Source organism: Amblyraja radiata, chromosome 2 (assembly GCF_010909765.2).
Source record: "Amblyraja radiata isolate CabotCenter1 chromosome 2, sAmbRad1.1.pri, whole genome shotgun sequence".
NCBI classification, from domain to species: domain Eukaryota; kingdom Metazoa; phylum Chordata; class Chondrichthyes; order Rajiformes; family Rajidae; genus Amblyraja; species Amblyraja radiata.
In genome coordinates this window covers 144,347,903-144,365,663 of record NC_045957.1, presented here as the reverse complement: position 1 = coordinate 144,365,663, position 17,761 = coordinate 144,347,903, and the positions used below count along the sequence as shown (strand labels likewise).

The 17,761-nt window shown below is 41.5% G+C and overlaps 1 protein-coding gene across 2 annotated transcripts in view; it reads right to left on the bottom strand.

The window, feature by feature from the left end:
• The window catches only part of anks6 (ankyrin repeat and sterile alpha motif domain containing 6), a 55,617-nt gene that overhangs the window by 3,604 nt on the left and 34,252 nt on the right, over positions 1–17,761 (bottom strand). For both annotated transcript variants that reach the window (XM_033016717.1, XM_033016714.1), the window contains 3 exons: positions 16,700–16,869; positions 15,824–16,007; positions 8,781–8,848 (listed from right to left, as the gene is read on the bottom strand). In XM_033016717.1, coding sequence (XP_032872608.1) covers positions 8,781–8,848; positions 15,824–16,007; positions 16,700–16,869 — 422 coding nt within the window. The remainder of the gene's footprint in view (positions 1–8,780; positions 8,849–15,823; positions 16,008–16,699; positions 16,870–17,761) is intronic.

Genomic DNA, 17,761 nt, shown 5'->3' with positions numbered 1-17,761 from the left:
TAACTCCCTGAAAATGGGAACACAAGTAGATAGAGTGATAAAGAAGACATATGGCATGTTTGCCTTCATTGGTCAGGGCATAGAATAAAAGAGGGAGGACGTCATGTGTAACTTTATCGGACTTGGGTTAGGCTGCATTTAAAGTATCGAGGGAAGTTCTGGTCACCCTTTTCAGGAAGCATGTGAGGGCTTTGCAGAGGCTGCAGAAGTAGTTTGCCAGAATGCTGCCTGGATTGGATGGTTTTCTCTGGAACAGAGGTTGAGGAGTGATCCAATAGAAGTCTAAATTATGAGAGGCATAGATAAACAGTCAGATCCTTTTTTCCCCATGATAGGAATATCAAATACTACATGGCATCGATTTAGGTGAACAGAGGGTAGTAAGTGCTTAAAATACGCTGTTGGGGGTAGTGATGGAGGCAGATATGATAGTGGCATTTAAGAGACTTCTGGATAACAAGATGGATATGCAGTGAATGGATGGATATGGATTATGCATTGGCAGGTAAAAGCTGGTCTTGGCATCGTGATTGGCACAGACACTATGGGCTGTTTAGGTGCTGTATTGTTCTATGTTTTATGTTTTTACTGGAAGAATGGAGATAAAGTTGTTTTCATTTACATAACATTTCCAAGTGTGAAACCAAGGTGGATATTCAGAAGGAGACAAAGTGCTGGCAGAGAAACAAAAGCTCGATGCGGAACATATTTGGGCAGACATATTTGCCACAGATCCATACAGAAAGTTTGTCCAACATTAATGGTGGGCTAAAAGTTCTGTTATTCTGTGTTTATTGTACATACCTGCTCCTGCTACCAATTAACCTCTTCAGATACTCTCAAATATCCATATAGCCAAAAAAAATATTTTGAAATAGTACTTATTTAAAAGCTAAACATTTTTGCATATTTTAACATTATAAAATCCACAAATAGCCATGTTTTAAGTTGGAAGATATTTTGTTTTAGGGATTCAAATGCAAGTATGTTAGCCCCAGTGACTGAACTTCCTTGGTCTCATAAATTATACACATCATTTACAAGAAATCTAAAATTTAACATCCAGATAATAAACCAAACATATAGCACCATGTCATATAGAAGAAAATAAGTATTACCCTATGTTAAGCGATTAACCATTGGAATGGGGGTGCTGTCAAAATCCATCCTTCATGGATATTTATAGGAAGATATGTGTCATGATGACAGGCATCTTTCAAACTCCAAGATAGAATAAGTGGTAGGCATAGCAAAAAACAGGCAATTGATTTCAGGATTTAATGTCACCAACTAATAATATCGGAACCGTACAGTAACATAAAATGGATTACTTCCATTAGAAACTAAGATCTAAGAAGGCAGTGAAGGGAAGAGAAACAAAGAATCTTTGCTACTTGATTAAAACAAAGGGTTATAAACTTCACAAGTTACCGCTATGAAATCTAACTACTGCACTTTAGCAAATAGGATAAGACAGACCAACATCCAGTGGCTGAAGCTCAATAAACTAACTTGCTCAAAAATGGACTAACAGCACATTGTTGTACAATCAGTATTTCAAGCTGAATATAATACAAGGTTCAAGGATAAAACAGCACATTGAACAAGACTGGATGGAGAAGGGGAAAGATCTATGAACCCAAGTTTTAAACCTTAGCATGAGTAAATTGCTCAACTTCCTCCTTATCCAACATCTTATGCCGGAATTCTTCTTGTTTTACACACTTCTTATCAAATTAATTTAGTAACTAGATGTCCAGCATCTAAACACAAATTTCTCTCCAAATCTGGCAAGATTATTATCTTTATCTGTTTAGGAAATCATCCTGTACTTCTGTACAGGAAGGAGATTAAGAAGTTAGTAATATGTCAGGACAATAACCCATCCCTCATTGTCAGCAAGTCAAAGGATCAAATTATAGTTTTCAGGAAGCATGATGGAGTACAAGCCCCAATCAACATCAATGGTGCCAGAGTGGAAAGGGTGGTGAATCTGTGGAATTCTTTCCCACAGAAGGCTGTGGAGGCAAAGTCAGTGGATATATTTAAGGCAGAGATAGATAGATTCTTGATTAGTATGGGTATCAGAGATTATGGGGAGAAGGCAGGAGAATGTGGTTAGGAGAGAGATAGATCAGCCATGATTGATTGGCAGAGTAGACTCAATGGAACGAATGGCCTAATTCTGCTCCTATCACTTATGATCCAGAGGTTCAAGTTCCTTGGCATTAATATTACCAACAATCTGTCTTGAATTGACTACATTGATGCAACAACCAAGAAGGCACATGAATGCCTTTGAGGAAATTTGGCATGTCCGCCCACTGACTCTATATTTTCTCTGGTACAGCTGTAGAAATTTGTAACTGTTGGGTTAATCACATCTTGGTTTCGGAACAGCTCAGCCCAAGACCGCAGAAATTGCAGAGAGCTGTAGATGTAGCTCTCTCTATTGCACTAACCAGACTACCAAACATTGACTCCATCTGCACTTCATTCTGCCTCGGAAAAGCAGCCGATAGAAAGGAAGACGTCCCACCCCAGTCATTCCTTCTCCCTGCTCCCATCCAGCAGATGGTACAGATGCTTGTAAATGTGCACCACTAGACTCAGGAACAGTTTCTTACCCCGTCAACAGGCTTCTGAACAGTCCTTCCATAAACTAGTGTACTATCTGATTCTCCTCTACCCCATTGTGACTATGGACTGATGCATTACAATGCTGAAAACTATATTCTTCATCTGTATCTTTACCTTTGCTCTACCTATTGTACTTTAGTTTGGTTTGAACAAAGCTTTTCACTGTACCTCGGTACATGCGACAATAATAAACCTAAATTCAAATATTTTTCTGAAAGAGTTTAGGCCCAGCTACACGTATCCCAGGAAATGAATAATGAGTCTTCATTAAACTGCCACCAAGGCAAGATTTCACTCCTTAGGCAAAATATTAAAAGTGTAAATATTTCTCCAAACATGATCTCACCAAAGCCTCTTACTAATTCTTGTATTTGTTAGTATTCTCCCAATAACAATTTTTGGTCATAGATCAGCAAAATAGACTTGCACCTGAGATCGGATATGCATCATTATACAAGTATTTGCAGTTATCAGGTTGACTGGAATACTAGTCGCTAACTTTTGTAAAGCTAATCTATGTTCTGCAGATAGAGACAGCAATGGTCCAATAGCAACCCAATGTTGGCCAGGGTAGCCTGCAGTTAGGTAAAGCACAATGATAACAGGACAGTAAATCTAGCAACAAATAAACCCAAATGAGCATAGGAGAATGAAATAGAATCCACATCTGTGAATCAGCAACCTAGTGCAGGAGGTACAGATTATGAGCTACTACTGAATTAAATGCTACACGTGCTAAATCTGATGCATTTAGTTGTATTAAAAAACTAAAAGAATCGAAGAACAATCTTTGAGCAAATCGTACAGAAAGGCAGTAAAATACTGCAGGAAACAAGATCAGAAGGCCTGATTTTCAATGGATGTTTTACTTGGTAATATTAATAAAGTGTGTGTCTGTCTATAATCACCTGTGTTTTAGTAGGTAAAATTAAAGTCACACTATTTGGTGAAATTTTCTGCAGTATAAAAGTTTCAGTTTTTTGTGTCAACCACCAGGATACCCTGTACAACTGCAGTAGAACCTCCCTGCTCCTATTCGCAAGGGAAAGCGCCAGGGGAGGGGGTGGTTAGGGTGGGAAGGGACGAATTGACCAGGGAGTTACCGAGGGAGTGGTCTCTGCGGAAAGCCGAAAGGGGAGGAGATGGGAAGATGTGGCCAGTGGTGGGATCCGATTGGAAGTGGCGAAAATGTCGGAGGATTATTTGTTGTATGTGACGGCTGGTAGGGTGGAAGGTGAGGACAAGGGGGACTCTGCCCTTGTTAAGAGTGGGGGGGATGGGGAGTGAGAGCAGAGTTATGGGGTATAGAAGAGACTCTGGTGAGAGCCTCATCTATAGTAGAAGGGGGGAATCCCCGTTCCCTAAAGAATGAGGACATCTCCGATGCCCTGGTTTGGAACTCCTCATCCTGGGTGCAGATGTGGCGTAGACGGAGGAATTGGGAGTTGGGGATGGAGTCCTTACAGGAAGCAGGGTGGGAAGAAGTGTAGTCCAGATAACCATGGGAGTCAGTGGGTTTATAGTAGATACATATTTAATGTATCAGAGAGAAACTAAAAAACAATTTTAAACTCTTCTTGGTTCGAAGTCCTCCAAAATATTCCAAATGGAATTTAAACTGGAGGTGGTGAAGGGAGGGCTTAAGCCAGAAAGGGTTATTGGGAAGAAAGAGCTACTTTAAATTTAGTTGCATCTGGTTGGGTAACTATAGTTGGGTGGAGATTATTCCATGCTTTAATTGTGCGGGGGAAGAACGAATTGCTGTACACATCTGTCTTTGTAGCTGGGATCACAAATTGGATCGAATGCCCTCGTCTGCTCCTAATTGGTTTGGGTTTGGTGTAGGTCTTGTAGTCTATGTCGATCTGACCATTTAACATTTTGTAAAAACAGGTCAAACGGTGAGCTTCACGTCTGTCTTGGAGAGGGTTCCACCCCAGAGAATTCAGAAGTTTGGTGACACTCGCTTCTCTCTCATAGGTGTTAGAAACAAATCGAGCTGCCTGTCTTTGGACACGTTCGATGGAAGAAATGTTTTTATTTGTGTATGGGTCCCATGCTGCAACTGCGTAGTCCAAGTGAGGTCTAACAAGGGTGAAGTATAGCTTCTCCTTGACAGAAGTTGAACAATGATGAAAGTTGCGCCTCAGAACGTTTAGGACACCTGTTGCTTTCACAATTGCATGATGAGTCTGACCATTCCAACGCAGATCATTCTGCAATTTGATGCCAAGATACTTGGTTTGTTTGGATTCTTCAAGGGTGGCACCAAGTATATTGTAAGATGTTTCGCTTGGATTCCTCTTTCTGGTGACATGCAGTTTCACATTTGGAAGGGTTGAACTGCATGCCCCATTGTTGTGACTACTCAACCATAGTATTGAGATCCTTTTGAAGAGCATCTTCATCATCAGCTGACTTAATTGGACGGTACAGCAAACAATCATCAGCGAAAAGTCTGGTCGTACTTGCGACTTTTTCATGGATGTCATTTATGGAAAGCAAAAATAGGTGTGGGCCAAGTAACATAGAAACATAGAAAATAGGTGCAGGAGTAGGCCATTCGGCCCTTCGAGCCTGCACCGCCATTCAATATGATCATGGCTGATCATCCAACTCAGTATCCCGTACCTGCCTTCTCTCCATACCCTCTGATCCCCTTAGCCACAAGGGCCACATCTAACTCCCTCTTAAATATAGCCAATGAACTGGCCTCGACTACCCTCTGTGGCAGGGAGTTCCAGAGATTCACCACTCTCTGTGTGAAAAAAGTTCTTCTCATCGCGGTTTTAAAGGATTTTCCCCTTATCCTTAAGCTGTGACCCCTTGTCCTGGACTTCCCCAACATCGGGAGCAATCTTCCTGCATCTAGCCTGTCCAACCCTCAGTACTGTGCCCCGAGGTGTACCACTCAACACTGGATGCCAATTGGAGCTCTTTCCATTCACACACACACACGCTGAAGACGTTTTGTCAGGAAACTGGAAATCCATCGTTTCGTGTTGGAACGAATACCATAGAAGTCAAGCTTCCGAAGCAGTCTCTGGTGTGGGATGACATCAAATGCTTTAGAAAAGTCCAGCACAACTAAATCCGTGATGACGTTACTATCAAGGTGCGTGGCCAGGTCATTTGTCGTCAGGATAAGCTGAGACTCTGAATAGACTTTATTAGTCTCCCGTTTCAGATGTAGAATAAATAATTTGTCCCAACAAAATTACAGCCACAGGAGTATGAGTATGGCTTTTTCATTAGAAGTGTGAGTCTCACTGATGTCTTAAAAATCAAAATAGGATCATTTGTATTGTGAAATTATGGCTATTTCTCATTTACTAATTACTTCATATCCATTCCTCTTCTAAAACAAATAGTTACAATGCTGCTGTTAGTTTTGGACTGCAGAAAGATTTTTTTGTTTAAAAGAACCCATTCTGTAAATACATACCATCAGATTCATCACAATATCAGACGGCAGATATTCTGTATTAGATGTGTATATACCATCTGGTTACTTTCACATCTAGAAAGAATTAAAGCGGAAGACTACAGGAAGAGAAGACAAACAAAATATAGAAATGGAATAGAATACAGTGCCCTCCATAATGTTTGGGACAAAGAGCCGTCATTTATTTATTTGCCTCTGTACTCCACAATTTGAGATTTGTAATAGAAAGAAAAAATTTTTTTTTTAAATCACACGTGGTTAAAGTTCACATTGTCAGATTTTAACAAAGGCCATTTTTATACATTTTGGTTTCACCATGTAGAAATTACAGCAGTGTTTATACATAGTGTGTGTGCCCCCCCAAATTTCAGGGCACCATAATGTTTGGGACACAGCAATGTCATGTAAATGAAAGTAGTCATGTTTAGTATTTTGTTGCATATCCTTTGCATGCAATCACTGCTTGAAGTCTGCGATTCATGGACATCACAAGTTGCTGGGTGTCTTCTCTGGTGATGCTCTGCCAGGCCTGTATTGCAGCCATCTTTAGCTTATGCTTGTTTTGGGGGCTAGTCCCCTTCAGTTTTCTCTTCAGCATATAAAAGGCATGCTCAATTGGGTTCAGATCGGGTGAGACTTAGCCACTCAAGAATTTACCATTTTTTAGCTTTGAAAAACTCCTTTGTTGCTTTAGAAGTATGTTTGGGATCATTGTCTTGCTGTAGAATGAACCGCCGGTCAATGAGTTTTGTGGCATTTGTTTGAACTTGAGCAGATAGGATGCGTCTATACACTTCAGAATTCATTACGAATCAGCATCAGCAGTTGTATCATCAATAATGATAAGTGAGCCAGCACCTTCAGCAGCCATACATGCCCAGGCCATATCACCCCCACCACCGTGTTTCACAGATGAGGTGGTATGTTTTGGATCTTGGGCAGTTCCTTCTCATCTCCATACTATGCTCTTGCCATCATTCTGATATGTTAATCTTTGTCTCATCTGTCCACAAGCCCTTTTTCCAGAACTGTGGTTGCTCTTTTAAGTACTTCTTGACAAACTGTAACCTGGCCATCCTATTTTTACAGCTAACCAGTGGCTTGCACCTTGCATTGTCGCCTCTGTATTTCTGTTCATGAAGTCTTCTGCGGACAGTGGTCACTGACAAATCGACACCCGACTCCTGAAGAGTGTTTCTGATCTATCAGACAGGTGTTTGGGGATTTTTCTTTATTATAGAGAGAATTCTTCTGACATCAACTGTGGTGGTCTTCCTTGGCCTGCCAGTCCCTTTGCGATTAGTAAGCTCACCAGTGCACTCTTTCTTAATGATGTTCCATTTTGGTAAGCCTAAGGTTTCTCTAACATTTTTATTCTTGTTTTTCAGTCCCATAATGGTTTCTTTGACTTTCTTTAGCACAACTTTGATCCTCATGTTGATAAACAGCAATAAAAGTTTCCAAAGGTGATGGAAAGACTAGGTGCTGAGAGCTCTCTTATACCTGCACCAAGGAGGCAATTAAACACACCTGAGCAATTACAAACACCTGTAAAGCCATGAGTCCAAAACATTATGGTGCCCGGAAATGGGGAGAACTATGTATAAACACTGCTATAATTTCTACATACTGAAATCAAAATGTATAAAAATGGCCTTTATTAAAATCTGGCAATTGGCACTTTAACCACGTGATTTTTTTCTATTACAAATCTCAAATCGTGCAGTACAGAGGCAAATAAATAAATGATGGGTCTTTTCCCAAACATTACAGAGGACACCGTAATCTATTGCATCTTGCATTGAAATAGGCAAAATAAACAGCTGCAAGAATCAGAAAAGTCAGCTAAACACACACATTAGTATACTTTCTAAAAACATTCCATTAGGAAGTGAAATTGAAAAACAATTAAACAGTATAAAATACTGTAAAACAACTGAAAGCTAACATTTACCAACATTTTACTAGTTTGTTTCTGTATCATGAAAAAAATATCAATAATTAAGCTAGCAGAAAAGGTTTTTGGAATGATCTGAAGAGATACATGTGTGTAAGCAAGTAGACCTCATTTTGCTCCTAAACCAGCAGGAGTTGAGAGCTGGCTCCATTCTTGTTTCATCTAAGCTAGGAAGGATGAATGTGAAATAAAACAATTTCTGGTGAAGATGATAAAAACAGAAATAAATTGAAATACAATAAACAAAATGGTAAATTAAAAACACCTTGACTAAAACAATGGTCTCAGCATTTCAATCAATCCAGCTCTTTACCTTTTCATACAGTAAACGTTGCGTCTTGAAAAGCAAACTATATACAAAGTTTGTTAAGGAACTATATATATGGCAAACATCCACGTTGCTTGCATCAAATAAAGTTGGGGTATACATTCTTCTTATTCCTTTTTTTGCAGAATGTAAAGATAAAATATGCAGGCAACTCCATGTTTTGGAAATTGGATTACAAAAGAACACCCTTGCAGAATTCACAAATCATTACCCAAAAGTGTAATATATAAAATACACTCTCATTTAATTTATGTGGGGAAAAGAAACACATGCACAGATAATACAGCTTTGCTCCACGGGTTATTTTCTAGGAACACAATGTCCAACAGCAACGGTCACCTGCAATTGAAGATTTATCGAAATAGAAAGATTATACTCCACTTGGAATGCTCTGCAAATATTGGTATTACCTCTTGTTCTTCAAATATAGGTTGATATTTTTCAAGCGACAGCTTTTTTAAAATACTGGATAATTCATCTAGGGAAAACAAATGATACATAAATTAATTAACCAACAGTACTTCAACCATCATTTATATGAATGCTGTTGGCCGTCAAATGATATTTAATTAATTATATTTAGACATTGGTGTTTAGTTGTGACATAGTAAAACATTAGAAAACTATATCAGAAGTACTATCTACTCACATAAAAGACAGTACCCGAATATAACCTCCTTTACAGAGCTTCCAGCCTTCAAAAACATCACATAATCAATTCACATTTATAATTCCTCCAGGGAGTGCACCTTCCAAGCAAGATGGACTGCAATTTTAATGCACTCTGGCACAGAGGCACAGCAGGCAAGTGCAAAATAGGAAACCTGAAAGGCGGTGGCAAATACACATCCAAATAAGCTCTTTCCTGTTAATTGGTTCACACACAAGTCTACCTGTCTAAATTTCAAATCCCAATTGTAAGAGCAATCAGAACTTAAAGAGCAGCCACAATGCTGCAAAGCATCACAAGTCCAAAGGAACAATAACCCAAATTTGACAAGAGCAAATATTGGACTGAAGCGTCCAAATCCAAATCATCATCTATCCATTTCCTCCACAGATGCTGCCTAACCTGCTGAGTTCCTCCAGCACTTTGTGTTTTGCTCAAGAACCACATATCAGATAAGTGAGAAGCCAGCAGTGGAATCCCTGATGATAGAATACCAAAGCTTCATGAAGAACTGACAAAACGTGCAAAAGGTCATGTGGCACACAGGAAAAAGATTCAAAGGCTCTCTCAGTATATTAGTTTAAACTAAAGTGTGAGGTATTGAACTTTGGTATGTCAAATGTTGGTGAAGGTGGTCTTAGATGTCCTTCCTCCCTGTGCCCTAAAGCAAAAATATTGCTACCAGCTGCAAATTTACTAACAATATTAAGTAGACTGTTGGCAAAATTAAAACATAATTATCCATAATTATCCTTTGACTCCTTCGTACAAGTTAATTTTGAATTCAATTGGCTAGCTCATTTTGGATTCCATATTATCTAACCTTCCAGATTGACCAGCCATGCGGACCTTGTCAAAGCCCTTGTTAAATTCCAAGCAGACAATTTCCACTGCTCTGATGACTTCAAAAAACTCTTTCAAATTTGTGAAACACAATTTCCACCAGTAATGTTGACTATACCCAATCAGTTCCGTACCTATCCAAATGCTGGCAGATACTGTTCCACAGAATACCCTCCAACAACTTTTCTATTGCTGACCACCACATCCTTGGTACAGCAATGCCTATGTGGAATTTAAGCCTTCTCCCTGTGACCACATGGGCTTCCTCCACATGTTCTGGTTTCAAACCTTATTCCAAGAACATGGGGATGGGCGGTTAACTAGCTAATGTAAATTGCCCTTAGTATGCAGAGTAATAGAATTTGTCAGAGTTGATGGGAATGAGAACATTAATATGGGTTTAGAGTAGCTGTAATGTAAAAGGATGCTTGATGGCCTGCGCAGATGCAATGGATTGTATGGCCTGTTTTGAGGCTGTCTAACTATAACTTACAGCAAATGAACTGTTAGTTGCTACCTTCTAAAGACAGGTATTTTTTGTTAATTATTGACTAAGTTTAATTACAGTGCCCTCCATAATGTTTGGGACAAAGACCCAACATTTATTTAATTACCTCTGTACTCCACAATTTGAGATTTGTAATGAAAAAAAAAAATCACATGTGGTAAAGTGCACATAGTCAGATTTTAATAAAAGCCATTTTTATACATTTTGATTTCACCAAGTAGAAATTACAGCTGTGTTTATACATAGTCTCCCCACCCCCCATGTCAGGGCACCATAATGTTTGGGACACATGGTTTCACAGGTGTTTGTAATTGCTCAGGTGTGTTTAATTGCCTCCCTAATGCAGGTATAAGAAAGCTCTCAGCACCAGTCATTCTATCACCTTTTGAAACTGTTATTGCTGTTTATCAACTGAGGATCAAAGTTGTGCCAATGAAAGCCAAAGACGTCAATATGAGACTGAGAAACAAGAATAAAACTGTTATGGACATCAGCCAAACCTTAGGCTTACCAAAATCAACTGTTTGGAACATCATTAAGAAGAAAAAGAGCACTGGTGAGCTTGCTAATCGCCAAGAAAATGGCAAGCCAAGGAAGACCTCCACAGCTGATGACAGAAGAATTCTCTCTATAATAAAGAAAAATCCCCAAACACCTGTCTAACAAATCAGAAACACTCTTCAGGAGTGGATTTGTCAATGACCACTGTCCGAAGAAGACTTCATGAACAGAAATACAGAGGCTACACTGCAAGATGGAAACCACTAGTTAGCCGCAAAAAAAAAACTTACAGTTTGACAAGAAGTACCTAAAAGAGCAGTTCTGGAAAAAGGTCTTGTGGGCAGATGAGACGAAGATTAACATATCAGAGTGATGGCAAGAGCAAAGTATGGAGGAGAGAAGGAACTGCCCAAGATCCAAAGCATACCACATCATCTGTGAAACTCAGTAGTGGTGGTGTAATGGCCTGGGCATGTATGGCTGCTGAAGGTACTGGCTCGCTTATCGCCATTGATGAAACAACTGCCGATGGTAGTAGCATAATGAATTCTGAAGTGTATAGACAGATCCTATCTGCTCAAGTTCAAACAAATGCCACAAAACCCATTGGCTGGCGGTTCTTTCTACAGCAAGACAATGATCCCAAACATACTGCTAAAGCACAAAGGAGTTTTTCAAAGCTAAAAAATGGTGAATTCTTGAGTGGCCAAGTCAATCACCCGATCCGAACCCAATTGAGCATGCCTTTTATATGCTGAAGAGAAAACTGAACGGGACTAGCCCCCAAAACAAGCATAAGCTAAAGATGGCTGCAATACAGGCCTGGCAGAGAATCACCAGAGAAGACACCCAGCAACTGATGTCCATGAATCACAGACTTCAAGCAGTCCTTGCATGCAAAGGATATGCAACAAAATTCTAAACATGACTACTTTCATTTACATGACATTGCTGTGTCCCAAACATTATGGTGCCCTGAAATGGGGGGGACTATGTATAAACACTGCTGTAATTTCTACATGGTGAAACCAAAATGTATAAAAATGGCCTTTATTAAAATCTGACAATGTAAACTTTAAGCACATGTGATTTTTTTCTTTAACAAATCTCAAATTGTGGAATACAGAGGCAAATAAATAAATGATGGGTCTTTGTCCCAAACATTATGGAGGGCACTGTATCTGTTGGACAAAGTTTCAGTTTTGAGATTAATCACCTGCTACTTACCCAAGAATTGCCATTTAATATAATTCTAAACTTTTTATTCAGTTTATAATGCATGTATTTTTATTCAGTTTATAATGCATGTAATTCAGGATCACTTGGTGCAGCCTTTCTAAACTTTCCTATTCCAAAACATCACTAATTACTCTTTATTGACTCAGGGTCTACCAAAATTCTGCTATCCTTAACCTAACTCGGATGAAATCTCATTAAGCTATTCTCCTTTCAAATGACAGCCTTTGCAATTCATTCCTTTAAACTGCATCTCATGTTCCTCTTTCAACTAAACTAAACTATCGATTTATGGCAAAATGTGTTTGAATATATCAGTACTTTTGGAAATGCTATTAATGTGAAAGCAGATTTTTTAAGTTAACATTTCACAACCAATCCTACTAAATTCGTTTTTTTTTAAAGTAATCTTTCACAATTGTCAAATGGCTAGCCTGAAAGTTTTGAAATGAGCATTAAAATGCAAGTACACTGCAGGAAATAACTAGTCTCATCACCCAAATTGACTGTGACTGTTCCGCATTCAATACAGAGCCATCCCCCTCCCCCACCTTGGTCAGTCTGATCACGTCTCATTGTTCCTGCTCCCTAAGTACTCCCCACTCATCAGACGAGTTATGGCCGGTTCTCACGGTGCGACCTGACCCAAGACCTAACAAGAGTTTGACACCTGGGAACCTCCTGCGATAACAGTACGGCATTCGTGGACCACCGAGGACCTCCGTGGCGCTATCGTGTAACTTTGTAAGGTCGGGAGAGAATTCAAACATTTTTGAATTTCTCCAAGAGTGACTTGAGCACTTTTTGGTGAGCGTTGCAACATTGTATGAAGCAGATGCCAGTGCGATACCCGTGCGATATCCGTAATGACTCTTGCGGGTACCGTGGGAACTCCTGCGAACGGTAAACCCGGAAGCTTGACAGAGGGGACATAAGGTGAGTAATAGGTATTAAAGGGGGCTTGGGGTGTGGAGGAAGGGAAGGGTGGGGGGGGGGGGGGGGGGGGGGTGCTCGGGGTGATTACAATGCTCTCTGGGGTGCGGGAAGAAGGGTCTCGAAAAGCAACTCGCCGCTTTGCTCTTAAGACAAATTGCTTCGATTTGAATCTCCCCGCAGTACAAGGAAGTAGAGGCAAGGCTGCGCCGTGTGTTGGAAGGAACTGCAGATGCTGCTTTAACCCGAAGATAGACACAAAAAAACTGGAGCACTTCATCGGGTCAAGCAGCATCTCTGGAGAGAATGAATAGGTGACGTTTCGGGTTGGGAGACCCTTCTTCAGACCAGAAACTCTCGAGCCGAAACGTGTCTATCTTCGTGCAATGTTGCAACGCTCACCAAAAAGTGCTCAAGTCACTCTTGGAGAAATTCAAAAATGTTTTCTCCCGACCTTACAAAGTTACACGATAGCGCCACGGAGGTCCTCGGTGGTCCACGAATGCCGTACTGTTATCGCAGGAGGTTCCCAGATGTCAAACTCTTGTTAGGTCTTGGGTCAGGTCGCACCGTGAGAAAGCCCTTTAAAACCAACTGTGAGGACAGTTAAAGTCTGGTCAGAGGAAGCGGACTTCACACTTCAGCAGTGTTTTGGAAACACTGACTGGAAGGCGTTTGCAGCCCAGGCCATCCTTGACTCCCACACGGACATTGATTCCTACACATCCTCTGTTCTGGACTTTATAAACTCCACCATCAATAGTGTCACCTCCCTCAAACAGGTGACCATATTCCCGAATCAGAAGCCATGGATGAACAGCGAGGTCAGGCTACTGCTGAAAGCACGGGACACCGCTTTCAGGTCAGGCGATGCTCGAGCCTACAGTTCAGCCAGGGCTAACCTGAAGAGGGGCATCAAGAAGGCCAAGCACTGCCATAAGCTCAGGATTGAGGAGCACTTCAACAACAACTCCGACCCCCGACGCATGTGGCAAGGCATCCAGGCCATCACGGACTACAGACCCTCCAACACCACCCCCACATCCAGCGACGCCTCCTTCCTTGAGGAGCTTAATCACTTCTATGGCCGCTTCGACAGGGACAATCTAGAGACAGCCATCAAGGCTGTGCTACCTGCCGATCACCAACCCCTCACACTCACCCCCCACGACGTATACGTGGCACTGAGTAGGACTAATGCACGTAAAGCTGCTGGCCCTGATGGCATCCCCGGGCGCGTGCTCAGGGCCTGTGCTGCGCAGCTGACAGACGTCTGGACTGACATCTTCAACCTGTCACTTGCCCAAGCAGTTGTCCCCACGTGCCTTAAAGCCACCTCCATCGTGCCAGTGCCAAAACACTCCACTGCGGCAAGCCTCAACGACTTCCGCCCAGTTGCACTTACCCCCATCATCACCAAGTGCTTCGAGAGGCTGGTCCTGGCACACCTCAAAAGCTGCCTACCCCCCACACTGCAACTGGATACTGGACTTTCTAACCAACAGACCCCAGTCTGTTAGGTTAGACAAGCACACCTCTTCAACCCTCACCCTGAACACCGGCGTTCCACAGGGCTGTGTGCTGAGCCCCCTCCTCTACTCCCTCTTCACCTATGACTGCACACCTGTACATGGTACTAACACCATCATCAAGTATGCAGATGATACAACGGTGATTGGCCTCATCAGCAACAACGATGAGTCGGCCTACCCCTGGGTCCAGCACTTAGCAGCATGGTGCGCTGACAACAACCTGGCCCTTAACTCCAAGAAGACCAAGGAGCTCATTGTAGACTTCAGGAAGTCCAGGGGCGTCACGCACACCCCCATCCACATTAACAGGACGGAGGTGGAACGCGTTTCTAGCTTCAGGTTCCTGGGAGTCAACATCTCCGATGACCTCTCTTGGACCCACAATACCTCAACTCTGATCAAGAAGACTCACCAGCGTCTCTTCTTCCTGAGGAGACTGAAGAAGGTCCATCTGTCTCCTCAGATCCTGGTGAACTTCTACCGCTGCACCATCGAGAGCATCCTTACCAACTGCATCACAGTATGGTATGGCAACTGCTCTGTCTCCGACCGGAAGGCATTGCAGAGGGTGGTGAAAATTGCCCAACGCATCACCGGTTCCTCGCTCCCTTCCATTGAGTCTGTCCAAAGCAAGCGTTGTCTGCGGAGGGCGCTCAGCATCGCCAAGGACTGCTCTCACCCCAACCACGGACTGTTTACCCTCCTACCATCCGGGAGGCGCTACAGGTCTCTCCGTTGCCAAACCAGCAGGTCCAGGAACAGCTTCTTCCCGGCGGCTGTCACTCTACTCAACAACGTACCTCGGTGACTGCCAATCACCCCCCCCCCCCCCCCCCCCCGGACACTTATTATTATTTATTCAAATCATTTGCTATGTCGCTCTTCCAGGGAGATGCTAAATGCATTTTGTTGTCTCTGTATTGTACACTGACAATGACAATTAAAATTGAATCTGAATCTGAATTGCTTAAATGCTTAACTGGGTTTAACAGATCTTTTATTGTCACGTGTGCCAATTAAAGTACAGTGATTTGGTAAAATTTTTAACAAATTATAAATCTTGAGTGGTTTTCAGTGCTTAGGGAAGAAACGTTAAACGAAACAAAGTGGCATGTCATTCAAGTGAATGGGCATACGGTGCAATAACATTTTGACACCAAAATACCATACTTCTACCAAATCCCTCTCAGGAATAGGGGTGTGGTAAAACCTCTTTAGACCTTACATTACCTTCATCCGTGAGAGTTCCACTACTGGATCCACCACTGTTCTTAGAGTGTTGATGTGAAGATGATGACAGGGAGGATTCTCCTTGTGGACTTTTGGGTGTGGGAGATGGTGATGGAGTCAGAGTAGGAGAGGTACTCTTGGAATTAGATGAGGTGCCAGACGATGGACGTTGTTGGCTACATTTCTGTATTAGCAAGATAAATAATTGTTAGCGTGCACGTTTGTTGTAATAATAGTTCATTATTTTTCAACATATGTATACACAAATATTTTAATTCTATTCTCGGGATCAAGTAAACTAATTTTCTTCTTGCAAGTATACTGTAATACAGATGCAGGAAAACAAAAGACAGTAAAAACAGCTCATCCATCAAGACTGGCACACAATGAGTTAACAAATGTTTCTTTTGGTCCCCAACTACAATCTCCTGAGGAAAAGTAGAAAACAATTGTAAGGGGCAAACAAAACATCTGTAAAGCAGGAGGGGAGAGTGGATTATTTCTACCTTGTTGCAACAGGCATAAACATAATGACTAGAACAATCAGCTATAACAGATGTGGTAAAGCATAAATATATATCACTCCAACTTATAACTGTCACAATGTTTGATAGTTTCCAATGCAAATGATAGACCAAAGTAATCCATAATAGTTCATATGCTGTTGACATCAAAACTGAGTACCCTTTTATAGGTACGTCTATATTGTGAAGATGGCAAGACTGCATGTTGTGCAAATAATTAAATGTAATATGTTGTCATACAATCTTCACTTCCAGCAAGTTATAGTTGCTAGCTGCACAATCTGTTCACTCTAATTTCATCCAATGACAAGACAGCAAATGTTTTTTTTTAGCAAAGGCTACAAAATGTTACCTGTACAATGCAGTTATCCGCAGTTGGCGAGGCTGGCAGTTCAGGGAGGTTAGTTTCAACAAAGATAAGTTGAGGCAAAATCTCAGACCTAGTTGTTTTCAAATCGGGCAAACCAGCTGCTTTCCGCCTTTGGGCAGCGATTTGGGACAAGACACTATCCGAACTTCCCCCTGAATTTAAAAAAATAAATAAAATTTACATGTACTTTTAATTATTAAATGCTAAATTATTAATAAAGAATTAGGTGACCAATATGATGTTTGTTACTCTAGATCCCAAATTCAGACTATGCAAAAAGCTCCCTATGCCCATTTTTAATTTAACTTTGCAGGTCTCTAAACATCTCACAATCCTCAAACTATGACAGGGTGCAAGCAGAGAATGCAGCAATCCCCTGTGGCCATTCCCCTCAAAAACATGATACCCTTTGGATACTGTTGGGGCTGGGGTGAGGAAGTGGGGTAAATGTCTATTCGGGAGAAAGCAGCAGCTTTCAGGTCTGTAGCACACGCGTCTGGCTTCGAGGCACAACAGGGTAGGATAAAGTGTGGCAGAGTTATAGTGCAGGGCGACTCAATCGTTAGGGAGACAGACAGGAGACTCTGTGGCCACCAACATGACTCCAGAATGGTGTGTTGCTTCCCTGGTGCCAGAATCCAAGGTGCCTGCAGAACGACTGCAGATGGAATTATGATAAAAAGCAGGATCGAGGGTGGCAATCTCTTGATTACTCTCAATGTCACGTGCAAATGAGAGCAGAATGTGGTTGAGCATCTCAGTAGTTATTAAAATGTTGTTTTAAAAAGTTAGAATTTCACTGCCATTCCTATTAAATTTGTTCTGTTCTAAAGCAATCTTTCAACAGTTAGCCTGCAAGTTATGATTTTAGTATTTAACTGAATGCATGGCTGAAGAGCTTGTGCAGTGGGCAGGGATTCAGGTTTTTGGATCATTGGGATCATTTCTGGGGCAGCGGCGACTTGTACAAAATGCACCCAAACTGGGAGAGATCAGTTTCCTGAGAAGGAAGTTTGCAAGTACCATTCAGGAGGGTTCCAGAGT